This window comes from Pollicipes pollicipes, unplaced genomic scaffold (genome assembly GCF_011947565.3).
Source record: "Pollicipes pollicipes isolate AB1234 unplaced genomic scaffold, Ppol_2.1 Scaffold_3087;HRSCAF=3621_pilon_pilon_pilon, whole genome shotgun sequence".
Lineage (NCBI taxonomy): Eukaryota > Metazoa > Arthropoda > Thecostraca > Pollicipedomorpha > Pollicipedidae > Pollicipes > Pollicipes pollicipes.
Genome location: NW_023596225.1, coordinates 41,788,079 through 41,802,419, shown reverse-complemented (window position 1 = coordinate 41,802,419; position 14,341 = coordinate 41,788,079). Strand labels below are relative to the sequence as shown.

The 14,341-nt window shown below is 54.0% G+C and overlaps 1 protein-coding gene across 1 annotated transcript; it reads right to left on the bottom strand.

Moving 5' to 3' along the window:
* Positions 1-2,280: 2,280 nt before the first annotated feature.
* LOC119090185 (uncharacterized) lies at positions 2,281-13,870 on the bottom strand. Its single transcript, XM_037212975.1, has 12 exons — positions 13,775-13,870; positions 10,587-11,154; positions 10,225-10,443; positions 7,909-8,130; positions 6,946-7,105; positions 5,475-5,500; positions 5,136-5,228; positions 4,765-4,878; positions 4,154-4,266; positions 3,260-3,920; positions 2,667-2,758; positions 2,281-2,305 (listed from the first exon to the last, which is right to left on the bottom strand). Exons 2-12 carry the CDS (start codon positions 10,617-10,619, stop codon positions 2,281-2,283), a joined length of 1,758 nt encoding a protein of 585 aa, XP_037068870.1. The 5' UTR covers positions 10,620-11,154; positions 13,775-13,870.
* Between the last annotated feature and the right edge of the window lie 471 nt (positions 13,871-14,341).

Here is a 14,341-nt window from a genome sequence, read left to right as displayed (position 1 = left end):
AAGTGAAGCGGGCTGATGTCAGCGAAGGACATTTCACTGCGGACGTCCTTTACCAAATTTACGGTAAGTTTGGTGGTCTCCCTCGTATCTGATAACCCCTTTTCTTGTCAAGCCGTGCGTTATTTCAGCATATCTGGTGCTTCCGCGAGAAATGTTTCGAACGCCTCGTTTCTGGGGTTTTCTGGATCTCCCCATTCGTCAAAGGTTTGTTTTCGAGACGAGAACAAGCCATGCGCGCGCGTTACCTCTCAATCACGACGGCCCTTCGAGACCAGTAAGTCGTTTCGATCAGCTGTTCTGGCGTTCTCAAACATCGGCCCTGCCCGATGCATATTCAGCGCAAGGCCAGCCTCGCTCGCTGTGCAGTTTCCCCCCGCAATGAGCTCGGCTGCTGCCGCGTCAGAGGCGGGCCGGTCATTTGTCTTCATGGTGTGGTGGCGGTGAAATGCAGCGTGGCTGATTAATGTCGTGACGCGGTTTTTGCTAGGTAAGCGGCCCATTCTTTGTGGTTTTGCCAACAGTGGTGCAGTGTCTTGCTATATGGTGTCTGCTGGATGGATTAGTGATCCGATCTCATGTCGTACGCATGGGTTTCAGCTCATGACAACTGGTTTGTCTCCGGATTGGTAGCAAAATGGCCCAGATCTCGGTAGAAAATTACTCCCAGCGGCCACGATAGGCAGTCTTTCGACTGCTGCTCTGTCACAGGTCCGTGACGTCTCGCCACGAACGCATATTAGATGGGCTGGCGGCAAATAGCAGACGACTTTCTGAAATGACCAAAATTGGAATAGTTCAGGCTCGGCAACTTAGGGAATGGCTGAGCAAGCAGCCGCCTCGCCAACTCAAAAAATGTGTTAAAATAAATCAATGGCGTTGCAACGAAGAAGTTAAAAATCAGTTTTGCCCTCTCCCAAATTATAAACGATGCTCCGCCGCGACTGGAGCAGCCTTAGATCACCGCCAGCACTTTCCGTGGGGCGGATCGCATTCACAGCAGAAGTACTGCTGTCTGCTCTCATACCGCACATCATATCGATGGATCGGTCCCCAGCCTGATAAAAATTTGTTCCAAACTTTTTGATCGGGTGAATTTAGGGTGACAAGGGACCACGTTAGGCAGTCCTTGTATGAGCCCTGAGCCCACCATCCGATCGTAAAATTCCAGTCCAACGGCAAAATTCGTGGCGAAAGTCCAGCACGCTGCCACACTCGGCACGGCCCGCCTCGCCCTCTGACCTTCAATGATCGCGGTCTCGGGCTGCAGGCCGCCGACGAAAAATCGCGAGCACCAGGGGCGAGCAGCGAGCACCGAAGCGTCTCGCACCCCCACTCCGCCACGGGTGGGCGGCTCGACTTCAACGGATTGGTCAATGGGGGCGGAGGAATGTCACTGTTCTCGCCTGGACGCTTCCATTGGTTGCACCAGTCACTTACCAGCATGCAAGGAGCACTAACTGGAGTCCTGTTTAGCGATGCCTCAAGGTCCCCGGGTGCACTGGTTCGCGTGATATTTTCGATGAAGATCACTACCGTGCATTTTGAAGGGGACGTACTGATCTGAGATTACTGAAGACATTACTCTCAACGGGTTTTGCTGATGATTGTCGCAGGCTACATATTCGTGCGGTCTGCAATCAGCAGTGTCATTGTCAGCAGTGCGGTGTCTCCTCCAGACACTCGCCAGAGGTCTGGGACGTTTGCGGTGTTGGCCCACACCGCACTGAATACATTTCTGCTGTCCAAAGGCAAAAAGGCCTAGGCGCCGTTAGGTAACATAGCACTTCAGCCTTTTTGCCTTGGGATGGCAGATTTCAAAAAGGCATTTGTTGACGTCTCCGCAGGGATGACAAATGACGCCACGCATTTCTCACTTTTGATGATGTCAAAAACTATATTTAAATGGCATAAGGTTTGCGATCAATGTGTCCACGTAACTTCATTTTTCAAGGAGCCTGCGAGATTCGAATACACTTGCGCGCGCTGCATCGCTCCTTACACCATTCACCACAAAAGAACGACATGCGATTGTTTTTATGCGGCTCATCCTTACAAATACCCACGTTGCTAACCAGCATCCGCACATATCGTCGAACTGTACCAGAGCTTGCTCGCCATGCGAACACTCAACTGGTCACGCCGGTATGGACGCACACGACCGCAGCGTGGTGGGACCGTCCGAGCAGTGACCACAAGCTGTGCCGGCCGGCCACTCCTGTTGCGTCACTGCCACCGCCGGAGCTCGACCGCCTCGCGGCCGGGAGACGGCGCCGCCGCGGGTCACGACGACGAGAGGCGCGTGTCACTGGCGGGAGAGGGTCGGCGGCCTCCACCGTGGGGCAGCGCCGCCCTGCTGCCGGACGGCGCCGGCCGCCAGCAGCGGCGGCGGGCCGCGGAGGGTCGGCACGGCGCCCAGCAGACCGCGATGGCCCAGCGGCAGCAGGCCAGCGCAGGCTGGCGGGCTGGGCAGCAGCGCATTCATCAGCGGGGGCGGCCGTCGGCCTGGCGCCGTCGGACCGGCGGCCCTGGGCGGGCACGGCGGCCGCCGGCCGGTCGGCTGGCCCGGACACCGAGCCGCCACCTGCCTCTGCCCGGACAGCTGCCCCGGGTATAGGTGGCGCTGGCCGCCGCCAGGTCGGCCGAGCAGACCTGCAGCGTGAGCGTACGCCTCCTGAGCGGCGTCGTCCGGCCACTGCCCCTGCTCCAGTGCAGCGGTCTGCTGCGGCCCATACCAGCTCTTCACGGGCGTCGAGCCGTGCTGTGGCGCACAGCGGGCCGCGTGCGTCGGACGCCGCGGCGCGCAGGGGGACGCGCGCACCAGTCGCTGTGCGCCCTCCTGCCGCGCAGGACCGTGCGCCGCATGCCGCGGATCCTTCTGCGGCGTGCGTCGCGCCTCCCCGGGCGCCTTCTCCCGAGCGTCGTGTGCCGCCTCCCGCCGGCCGTCCCCAGCTGCCGCATCCAGCGGCGGTCCCTCGCGCGCTGGGTCGCGGCCGCCGTCGCGCCAGAGCTCCGCCCGGTCGCGCCCCTGCGCGGCCGCCTCGCCGGCGCGGGCCGGCCGCACCGCGGCCGCCTTCTCGTCGGCCGGGCCGCGGCGGCGCGGCTGCCGGAGGCGCGGGTCGGCGCGGCCGGCCGCCTCCGCCAGCCGCAGCCGCAGGCGGCCGTAGTCGGCGCGCTCGGCTTCCACCGGCACCAGCGCCCAGGCCAGCGGCGCGCCGGCCGCCGCCGACGCGTCGATCTCGGCGCACGGCTGCAGGTGTACCGGCTTGAAGGGCAACGGCAGCTCTTCGGCGGTTGGCCAGCGCGCCGCCTCCATCGGACCGGGGTCGGACACGCGAAAGGCATCGTCCGCGACGCGGCGGTCCCGTTCGGCCACCTGCAGACCCTTGCCGGCCACACGGAGGTCCTCATCGGCCACGCGCAGGTCTTGGTCGGACGCACCGAGGTTTCGGTGGGTCGTGTGGCGGCCCTGGTCCGTCATACGGAGGTCCTGATCTGGCACGCGCAGGTCCTGGTCGGCTATGCGCAAGTCGGTGTCGGACGAGGCCGTCCCACCATGGCCTCCTGGCATGCCGTCAGGCGCCACACCCAGCTCGATGCCCGGCAGCGACGACGATTCTGAGTCGATCTCCATGTCAACTATGGTGCCGCGCTCAACGCTTGGTCCCCGCGCTCCTTGTGCCTTCCTCCGCGCGGCGTTCGCGCTTTCTGAAGCGTTCTCACCGCACCAGTCGTCAGTCTCCATCACCATGACATCAGCCGCGTCGCCCCAGGCCGCGCCCAGGAGCTCACACTCTGCCGGCGGGTGCGTGGAGTGGGCTTGTGACCCCGTCTCGGTGCCCTCTGGCTGGCCGGAGCGGCAGCAGCTGCGCAGGTCGAGGTCGGCTCGGCTCGTGGCGGCACTCGTCGTGCAGCCGCCGGCTCTGGGGACGCGGTGCGACACGGTTCGACGAAGGACGTGAGGATCGGGACCAGGAGGACGGCACGAAGGAAAGAGACAGTGAAAACACGGAACATGTACTGGGGATGACGTGGATAATGTGCGCACTAGTGGCATAACATGGGTCCTATTCCACGTAGACGTGAAGATGCAGTACGGACTGGGGGAAGCTGGCCATCCGGGACTGGAAGTGGTAAGGCCGACGCGAGCACATACCCCCAGCGGTCGTCTTTGGTGCTGTTCTTGATCGTCATCAGCAGCTGGCTGATGGCCTCCACCGGGTCGATGTCGCCCGCGCTCCGCCGGGCTGGTCCTGCCGGCTGCGCTGGCTGGAGCACGCCAGCCATAACATGGTTTAACTCATACGCATGGCACAAGGTGAATCACGAACACGAAGCTCAGACTGCATGTGTGAAGCAGGGGCGCCGACAACCTGTGTTGAAGGTTGTGTTTAGCAGTCTTTTCCGAATCACTGATGATATATTTTGCCCTTGGTGCGGTGTGTCCGAGAAGGGAAAGATGAAGCGGCCATCCAAATGTTTCCCAACCACGATCGATCATTTGAAAGTTGTTTGCTTTTACATGCCCAAATAATCTCGACTGGCACAGGACTCCGCTTCATCACGTTACGTATGGTATTATCAGCCACACCTCAAATGCTCGCCACTGAAGAGACAGCCGTAACAGCAAAGCCACGCGGCGGCTGCGGGCGACGCCCCGAGGCCACCGGAGCGAGCGAGCTCCCGAGCTCCGGCAATTCCCGGCAGCTGTCCAGCTGCATCGCGCGACTGACGCCCGACTGAGAGCCGCCCGCCGGCGCGGCTCACCTCGGTGGAAATCTTCCTCAGCACGTCGGTGAGCGGCGGCGCGTCCTCCTCGTCGCTGGAGTACCAGTTATCCTCGGCCATCCGCGCCTCGTCATCGGTCGGCTGCGGCGTGTCCTGCCGCAGGGTCACCAGTCGCTCACCCCCGTGGTCATCAGCGCAGCAGTCCACTCACCAGCCGCCGGTAGGCGGTAGCCTGGTACCTGCAGGCTACAGCCATCATCTCACAACCATCCCGGGATAAGGCTAATGCTGTACATTAGTTTTCTTACATTTTGTGCATAATCGACCTTTACTTTCCGGCGAGCTGCCTGGGTAGTGCCACTGCACCCCTGCACACGCAGTCACCACGCCCGGGCCGGGTGCATTCTCACCTCTCTGGGCACGTTCTCCTTCTGCTGCTGCTGGATGCGCAGGTAGAGCTGCCGCTGACTGGCCGGCAGGCTGCTGACGTAGTCTCGGCCGGCCTCCACGGCCGCCGCCGGCGCCGTCGGCTCCGGCTTCGGTGCCGCTGGCGCCGGCTCTGGCTGAGGATGCCGCTCGGCGCGGCGGCGCCGGCGCCGCTCGCGGCTGTGCCGGCGCCGCTGCCGTCGCTCGGCGCCGTCCCGCCGCTCGGCGCCGTGCGGCCAGCGGCGCCGGCCGCCGCCGCTCTGGGCCCGCTCGGAGCGGGGCCGGCTGGACGCCGCGCCGCCGGGGCCGCGGCCCGACGCCACGCCGCCGCCGCTGGGCGTCTCCTTCACTGCGGCACCAGCAGCGCAGAGCCGAGTCAGCAGCGGCTGATGTCTGAGCTCGAGAGCCCGGGTCCGGGTCCGAGCGCGAGTTAGAGTTCGAGTGTGATGAGTCCACTCGTGTCACGCTGCATGCGTCCGAGTCCGATCACTGCCACAGTGCATTGGGATGAGTTCGCGTCAAAGTCAAAGTCAGTCTTCGGAGGCTTAGTCCGAGTTTCGGTCCGTTTCTAAGGCCTAATGTCTTGAGCCGGAGTCGAGTAGTTGCTTACTAAATAAAGCCAGACGAAGAGCCTGATGCAAGGCGAAATTTGCATCGGTAACCTCATGTTTTGCCGAAGCGACAGTAGAACCGTCACTGAAACGCCGGCCTGCGCTTATCGCCCTTTGCTAGCTTGGCAACGTAATCTGGCCTGTATTAGTAATGTGAGACCAAACTCAACCGAAATTGAATTAGGCAAATCTCACACACCTTCCCAACCTTACACAGCTTCATTGGTACGCATATACTTAACCGTACTATACTTTCCATCACTGTCTTTCACAAGTGGTGCTCTGCCATTTAAGCGCATCCCTCAACTGCCGTGAAAACCTGAATGATAACCATAGCTTTGTCCCCAATCCCATATTTCTAGAATATCTGAGTCGGAGTCAAACTCCTGTGTTCTTCCGGGATTCGACTCGGAGCCCTCCTTTTTAAGTAGTGCGTCTTGAATCAAATTCAGTCCAAGTCCAAATCATTGGTAAATCTGAGCGTTATGTATCCAGAAATCGATCCACTGGAGTCCGGCCATGAGTCCGAGTACGTCTCCGAGTCCGGTCGGAATCCGACCCATGTCTGGTTAGCATGCCGCAGGGTAAGAGGTGTCGTTCACGTGAATGTGGGTGTGGGCCAGAACGAATACCCAATGGTTTGGCTTTTGTGGAGCTGGGGGCCCGCACTGGGGCCCCATGTTCGGGGTCTGCGCAGATGCTCGGGCGGGAGCGGGACAGCTATATACGGCCGTGAGGTTGGTTCATGGCAGCCGGTGGCAACATGCTCGTGAGGTTGTGTTTTTGAGGCGTATTTTTTGCGTGGGCTCAGGGCAAAGTGGTGAAAGAGGAAACAAGAGCGGACGTATCAGTAGATGGTTAGCAGGGCCGCGGTCACGCAAATACAAGGCATCCGTATTTACCACCATCACACTTTCGTCTATACGCATCACAGGATATGAACGCTTAGCTGTTTGGATCAATTATTACAGGAATTGTTAGTAACGCTTGACTTTTCATGTCAGGACACTCAAAAGCTATCGCACGCATTTCATGTTGCCATTCAAAAGCTATGTGAAAGCGAGGACAAAAGAAAGCGCTTTGAGGCGCAGCTTATGACACTTATGAAGAGCTTATCGTGCCATTTCCGGAGCATAAGCTGTTTCCGGCTCCACCATGCCGAGCTGACGAATCTCGGGCTTACCTAGGTGGGTGTATCTGGTCTGCTCGATGTTGGGGAACGAGAAGTTGGGCTGGTCGCCGTTCTCGCGCTTGGCGGCGGCCAGTTCGATCATGTGCAGGGCGGTGGCGCGCCCCATGCGTGGGAAATCTCCCAGGATCTCGGGCGGCGCCGTGTCCAGGTGCTGGCGAGGCGCAGAAGGCGTGATGCACGGACAGGCAAGATGGCAGTCGGGCTGGATATGTATCCTGTACCATATACGGAAAACAGCACAGGTAGACACTTCGCCTTACCAGCATCACAGCACAGAACGAGCCGGGCCGTTCGGGAGTGTAGCTGGCACCGTTCACATGCACGCATGTACACGAGAACTGCCGCATTTTATATTTGGAGCACCCACACCCGCCTTGCACCAAAGTTCAAAACTCGCCCCGCATGGCAAGTTCCCCCCCCCCCTCCCCCCACAAGTGTGCATGAGCCCGCCAACTGTATTTTTCATTCCCGGTTCACATGCCGAACCTTATTAAATGATAAGTAGCAAACCAAGGAGCTGTAAAAACCTGCAAACATAGCAATCCATTCACTTTTTATGATAGGGCAGACACCCGATGATCCAAGAGCCGACGCGGCTCAACAAAAAGTCCGTGGGTTCCAGCATTCTGGAACCAAGGAACCTATTCGCAGTCACATCATGTCTGGCGCAGACGGCCACAGACGCAGACTTCTCCAAAGCAAACAACCTCAAGTGTGCATGACCAAGCAGACTGATTCATATTCCAAGACTAGTCAGAAATTGCGAGTAACAGACGTCACCATGTCCTGGTTAGTGATTGTCGATTGATGTCATCAATAAAATCGGAACACAAACGCACAACCGCCTCTCTGGCCACGCTGCTGTCCGCGGGTGACCTATGATCAATATTATTACGGCACGAGCGCGCTGTAAAAACGCACAATTGACGTGTACAATTTGAAGACAAGTCTTACCTTCAGCAAAATTGATTGCGTAACATCTGTCAAGGGCTTGTGGCTGAATTTGCACTTGTCATCTTCGAAACACCTGGCGCCAGTATGGAACATTTTGCAGGGGAATCCTTTGTGTAAATACAGGCAATGCGCTTCTTTCACGCAACATTCTTTGGCATAGAACTTGCACAGCTCCATCTTCCGCGGTGGAATTGCCTTGTGAGCAAAATGACACATTCTTCCCTGAAAGAATGCCAAGGAAGGTTACCCATTTCGCCGTTTGCTTGCCATTGGCAAGTGGCGACGTACACCGTACAATGATCGGCGATGGAATGTTGGACAAGTTAGAGACGGCATCTGTGAAGGCGGCTGCAACATCTGAGACCCCTGGGTCAGTTAAAGTTATGTGAAAGGATGGGGTGACACACATGCATTCGAAGTGTCTGACCTCGAGAGGTCACCGTCTGACTACGCATGACGTGATGCTGGTATCTAAGGTACCGACTTTGACACCCGGAATGCGATCTGCCAAGCACTGTGCCGGGTCATGTGTATGATCGTGATTTACTTTTTACCTGATTTCTGTGATATTCATGGAATCACTTCACAGGTGAGTTATCAAAATATGGACACCTCAACGTGTTCCGCGAAAAGTCGCATCGGTTCCATGAGAAAACTTGTCAGTAAACCGTAACGTCTAGTGTATACGGAGGTCACATTCTTCACATTCACTCGACGTAAGAGTTCGCAGAAAATAGCCACACGCTAAAAAAAACATGTGTCAACATTTCAGCCCTTTAACATGATGCATGCCTGACCGAGAGCCTCGGGAATCCGGCCAAGATGATCTACGGTTAACACGTCCTCATCATTATTATTCACGACGGTTCGGAAAATGTATACTCTGCTGGAAAAAAAATTGCACCCCAGCCCTGCATTCGGTTTGAAGGCGTCTCCCCGAGAACCCCGTGATACGCGGATGACAGGTACCCATCTTCGCCGAAAACGCGACACTGCCCGCGACACATTCCTGGCCATACGTCTGGACCCGGTGTGTGAACCGTTCTCCGTATCAATGCATGCCTCATTATGACCACGGGGCCTCGAAAAAAACCATGTAAAATAACTGCCGTATGGCAGGTTTTTATCATTTGTGGGAGTAAAGATTTTAAAAAACAAATGCTAAGGACAAGCATAATAAAGCGAGAAAATATTACCGCCAAATAATATGCATATATGTAAGCATATATCTGCAACATATTGATATACATATGTTTAATTCTGCAAAATAACGTCATAATATCGACACAAAATACACAATGCTGATGGGTACTGGGCACCATAATACCTTGAATGTTAACGGCTGAATCGTAGGCGCTGAAAATCTATTTAAGCGCATCCACGGCCGGCATACTCCCATACTAAGCCGGATTCCTGTTTGTTTATTCGCCAAGATTTGTAAAAACACGGTAAGTGGCGAAAAACTAGTACCTGCGATTTGTACCCCTTCTCAAGGTCGTGACCTGACTTCAGGATGTCAGAAATTTTGTACAAGACCACCAGAAGCTGGCGGACTCCCGTCTCAACTTAGTTCATCCCTTCGTAAAACATATTAAGGGAAAAATATCGGAAGTCCGGCCTTGGTTTTGTCAACACGCGGCGTGAGTTCGAAACCTGCGGAATCCAGTCCACGATAACATCCGGCGTGTACGCTTGCATGTGAGCTTTGTGCAATAGTTTCGAAAATACGTTTAGACGGTAACAGTCGGTACCTCATACTTCGACAAAACCTTAACATCAATCGCCGACATCGACAGGTAGCACATCCTGGAAATGCATTCGTTTCTCCCCGCATTCCACTGAAGTAAAACCAACTCTCTACAAGCTTGCTGCTGCGAATTTCGTTAACATATCGGCCGTATTGCGAGGTGGCCACACGATACCATTATGTACTAATGACACAGCAAGTCAAGTGCCTGTCCAATAAGCAAAACAACCCAAAGTTTGTTGGTTTTACGGGAGAAGCTGACCTGTGAGCTTCACACCGACGCAGGAAGCAGTTGTCATCAAGAGCTTTTCCTTCGATTTGCCCAGAGCCTAATCGTATAGGATAAGTTCCTGTACAAATGGCTCAATTCTTAATGCGCCCTGCTAGTCTAGACACGTAGGTCACAGCACAGGCTACCAGATGCAAGCTAACAACAGCCTTTCAGACACTGTATGTACACGCAGTGAAACGCCGCCTAATAAACGCTGACCCAATTGAACATCCCAGGCGATATGTTTGGCGCATGGAGACGAACCCTGCAAGAAAGGCAGATTGATACCATAACAAACCTTGTGGCATTTCCCTTGCATGAAGAAGCCACAGGTGGCCGAGGATTTACGCTTGGCCTTATCCGCTCTGCCCCTCTTCGAGCGAGGACTGGTGAACGTAGCATATTCATGCTCGTATCTTCCGTAGTGCGTCGCCACTCGCCTCGGGCGGTGGACTGGAGACGCACCACGCACGTAGACCGCGTCGTCGTCAGCCTCCTCCTCTGACCAGTACCGTCGCTGCAGACGACACATACAGATCGACATTAATAACGGCGTATTGTAGTCACGTAGGTAATCAAACTGTTTCGCAATTCGCACGCATGTGAATGTGGTGGCGGTTATGTCCAAGACCACAATATCTACCAGGTGCAGAGCAATACCTTTTCTGCCGTTTTTACGTTGGTATGTTCCATATCTCCAGACGCCTTTTCATCCTCTTGGTGGCCTCTTGGTTCAACAGATATTCCGTCCCCTGTGCTTCCGATGGTCGGATCTTCTGTGGGGGCGAAGGACTCCCCACTCGCCGCAGGCAGCGCGTCCAAAGCAGACGAAGCTGGAACTTTTTGCTCCACCGCCGGCTCAGAGATTTCTCCGTCGTCGTCTTCCAGCTCGCCTCCTCCAGCTCTCCATCTTCTAGATCACTGGCGCCATCTTTATTCATCACTCTCGCAACCTCAGCGACGCAGCATACCGGTTCAGCTGCGGCAGGGGGCTCTGCGAACAGCGGCTCCTCCGTAGCATGGGTATCCAACTCAGTCGGCTCCTCGGCCACCATAATTGCGGGCTTTGGGAGAAATGACTGTTCACTGGCCCTCCCTTGCCATGGACCGCTATCCTGTGATCTCAAACCCCAGTCGTTGGATACGGTGGAGGATCCATCCGCAATATCATCTTCCGCTGCCGTCTTCCACGATTTCCAATCGATCGTCGTCTGAATCCATAGCGATTCTGGGGGAAGCCGACGCACATAAAAAGCACGATTGCAAGAAAATCAGTCATTTGAAGGGCGTAATCGTCAGAGGCAAGCCACGATACGTTGTGACGAGAGCGTTACATGCACTTAAACAATGTCGCGGCAAATACGCGAACAAATGTACGTATCAACATCTGGGTGGCATGTTGCATTATGTATACATGCATATGTGTAGTTAGACGTCGCAAGCACGTATGCGCTTTTATATCCAGGAGCGGATTCACGGAGGTTAAGGGGTTTATGGCTCGCTTATTAACGATTGAAAAGCACTCAGATATTTTGCATACTATTTTAGTACTCAATTTCGGAGGGTTGGCGCATTACTTAAAACATGGCTGCTCAAGACATGGTGCTGGGTCCGCCCTTCATTGCACGCATGACGTCTGCACGCAATTAGGTACTAGTGACGCCATGTCACAAAATATAGGAATGTTGTAAAATCCTGAGTAAGTCATGATGCGCTACGCGACCACTGCTGAACAGCGCGATTTTCGGGGAAGTTGGATCGATCAGCAAGACCCGCGTTTCGATCAGTTTTCTGTATTACAGATCATATACTATAGATCCACAATGATAATGTCACTTAAAATATCCGCCTATTTTACTAATGGTCGGCTAAAAATATGGCACTCACACAGATGTACCGACTGGTGGAGCTAGATATGGCTCCCTACTTAATCCATACCCCCAGTTGTCAAAGCAGGTATGTGCCCGGTCTGCAGAACCCAAAGCGGTTTTAAGATACGGTATGACTTTATTCACATAAAACCTCTAATTGAGAGTGCTGTAAAACTACCGGAGTTTATTCTATTTCATAACAAAAATATGCATCGGATGTCTTGAAACACGTAAGGCACATGTAAGGCAGTGGTACTGGTGCCGTCAACAGTATAAGTTGAATTCAGCATTCTTTTGAGACATGCTTTCCGACTACACACGACGTGCCCTTGGCCACGCGTGAGCGTTAGGTTCCCACCAACTATTCAGTCATTTGGGATAAAAATAGATGACTTGCAAGGGGTAAATTGGCGTGCGTGTCGCCATTATATTCCGTGTGCCATTTCCCTCCAATGGATATTAAATGTGACCGGCAAGCGCTCGTTATATAATCCATTCACACATTCAGCTCAGCTAGTGGGGAAAGGGACGGTACGTACACGCTGCAAAAACGCAACGATACGTTATTTGCTGGCGCGGCATCACCAACCGAAGTGACCTGCACTGGTTGCTTAAACATCCCGAAAGTCACGAGCCGATGAGTCAGCACAACTCAACCGATTTGGCCAGGAGCGTAGAAACATCCCTATAAGTTCGAACGCCAAAGGTGCTTTAAATGTATTTTCATATATCTTTCTCTATCCTATGCTAATTCTATGTCAGACTGCCACCTACGCATTAGGCATGCGGATGAGATTTTCGTTCGCAGCTTGTCAACATAAGTTTCGTAAAAAGCTGAAGCTTTTCAGGCCCTGCTCCGTCGTCTATTAATGTATTTGGCTACCAAATGTAAAGAGTGCGCCTGGACCTTCACTGGGTCTTTTTAAAACACGTGGCTTTTTGCATTACGGTGCTCCGTTTTCGTAGCAGCTCTATGGCGAAACCAGCCGCTAAGCGAGGCCTCTTCCACTGAAGCCAACCTCTACGGCCAAACGACTCAAATAGTCAAAGCAACGGACTGCAGTATTGTTTTCGCCGCTTCTTAACCTCAGTAGGCTACTTTCAAGGGAGCGAACAATATGGAAGTTTGCAAGGATGGCTCTTACTAAACTGGGTCGCTGGCATATTGCAAGTAGTGAACCGCTCTTGCCACGTTTGAGGGTCCGGATGTGAAGCACGTCTTATCCGCATTTGCATCTTAGATCCGCATTTGCTTCCAGCGGCTCCGCGCAATTAATACGCATCCCCATTACAGTGGGCTCAAGATCAACTTACGTTTTGCAGAACCACGTCTGCGGTGGTCTATCACTCCCTTTTCCACTTGCAAAAAGCTGGCCCATTAAATATGTTGACTAAACGCCCAAACACATTGGATTGTCTTGTGATCTGTTCAATTGAGGTACAACCTCCACAAGCTCCTGCGAGCATGCGAGCTCCGATGGTGCGACAGCACATCACGTACCTGCATCTTCTCAATTGTCCGGTGTTTACTTTCGTGAAGTTTAAGAATTAAATACGGAAGGGTAGATATTTACATGATTATTTGTTCATCCAGTACCTTGGAATGGAACGCCAGCTGGTAACAGCTATGCATGTAATACAAATGTTAATGATGCTAGGTGCGATTAGGATCCGAACTGACGTAATAGGATCAATACGCGGGACGCATTTACCGCGCACGCCCTTGCAGTCAGGCTACTTCAATACGTAGACCGCTGTTGTTTTCGGGACAGGTGGGACGGAGACGAAATGCACCCGGAGCATGCATGGGGACAAAATCACTGGCGCCGGCGTATCCCATACTACCTCCTCTACATGACTAAATTTATCAGCATGATAATGCAACACGACTGAACAGTCTTGCAGACAGGCGTAGCGATGTAACGAACAAGATGTACGAGAGAAATGCTTAAAACAGTTGGGCAGCGACCAGATCACCTGAAGAGTTGATCACAGAGTTGGCACAGCTGATGCCGGTCGCCAATATTTCATGTCCGTTTCCTTGCAGAAATATTCTTCGCTCCCTACATAACATTTAACAACGCCAGCCGTACAGGTATCTGCTGTTCTGTTCGAATCGGTCGCCGAGTGTACAGCCAAAAAATTCACACGCGCGAGATATGAAATCTCGAGCGCAAGTTAACTGGGCACCTTCACTCTGGCGCGGGGATCAAGTCTTCCATTCATAAGTTGTTCAGTGCATTAGCGAGGATCATTATTCACATGGATAAGACAGCGGTATTAGCCTTATTCCTCGGAGAAAGAAAAAAACAGGAGAATGGAGATATGGTCCAGGTTGATATTTCGGCAATATGCCGTTATCGAAACAATAGCAGAAGTGAATCCATCACACAGAAGTGAATTCATCATCGGCAGGCAATCTTGAATTCACTTCTGCTATTGTTTTGACAAGGGCATGTTGCCGAAATATCAGTCCATGTCTCCATTCTCCTGGTTTTTCCGAGGAATAAGGCTAATATTACTGTCTTATCTACGAGTCTTCCA

Excerpts from the sequence above, each read along its gene's own strand:
- LOC119090185 (XM_037212975.1), bottom strand. The coding sequence starts at position 10,619 with ATGGAACATACCAACGTAAAAACGGCAGAAAAG. Across the intron at positions 10,444-10,586 it reads ACGTAAAAACGGCAGAAAAG|CGACGGTACTGGTCAGAGGA; the intron begins GTATTGCTCTGC and ends TGTCGTCTGCAG. Across the intron at positions 7,106-7,908 it reads CGCAATCAATTTTGCTGAAG|CACCTGGACACGGCGCCGCC; the intron begins GTAAGACTTGTC and ends GCGCCTCGCCAG.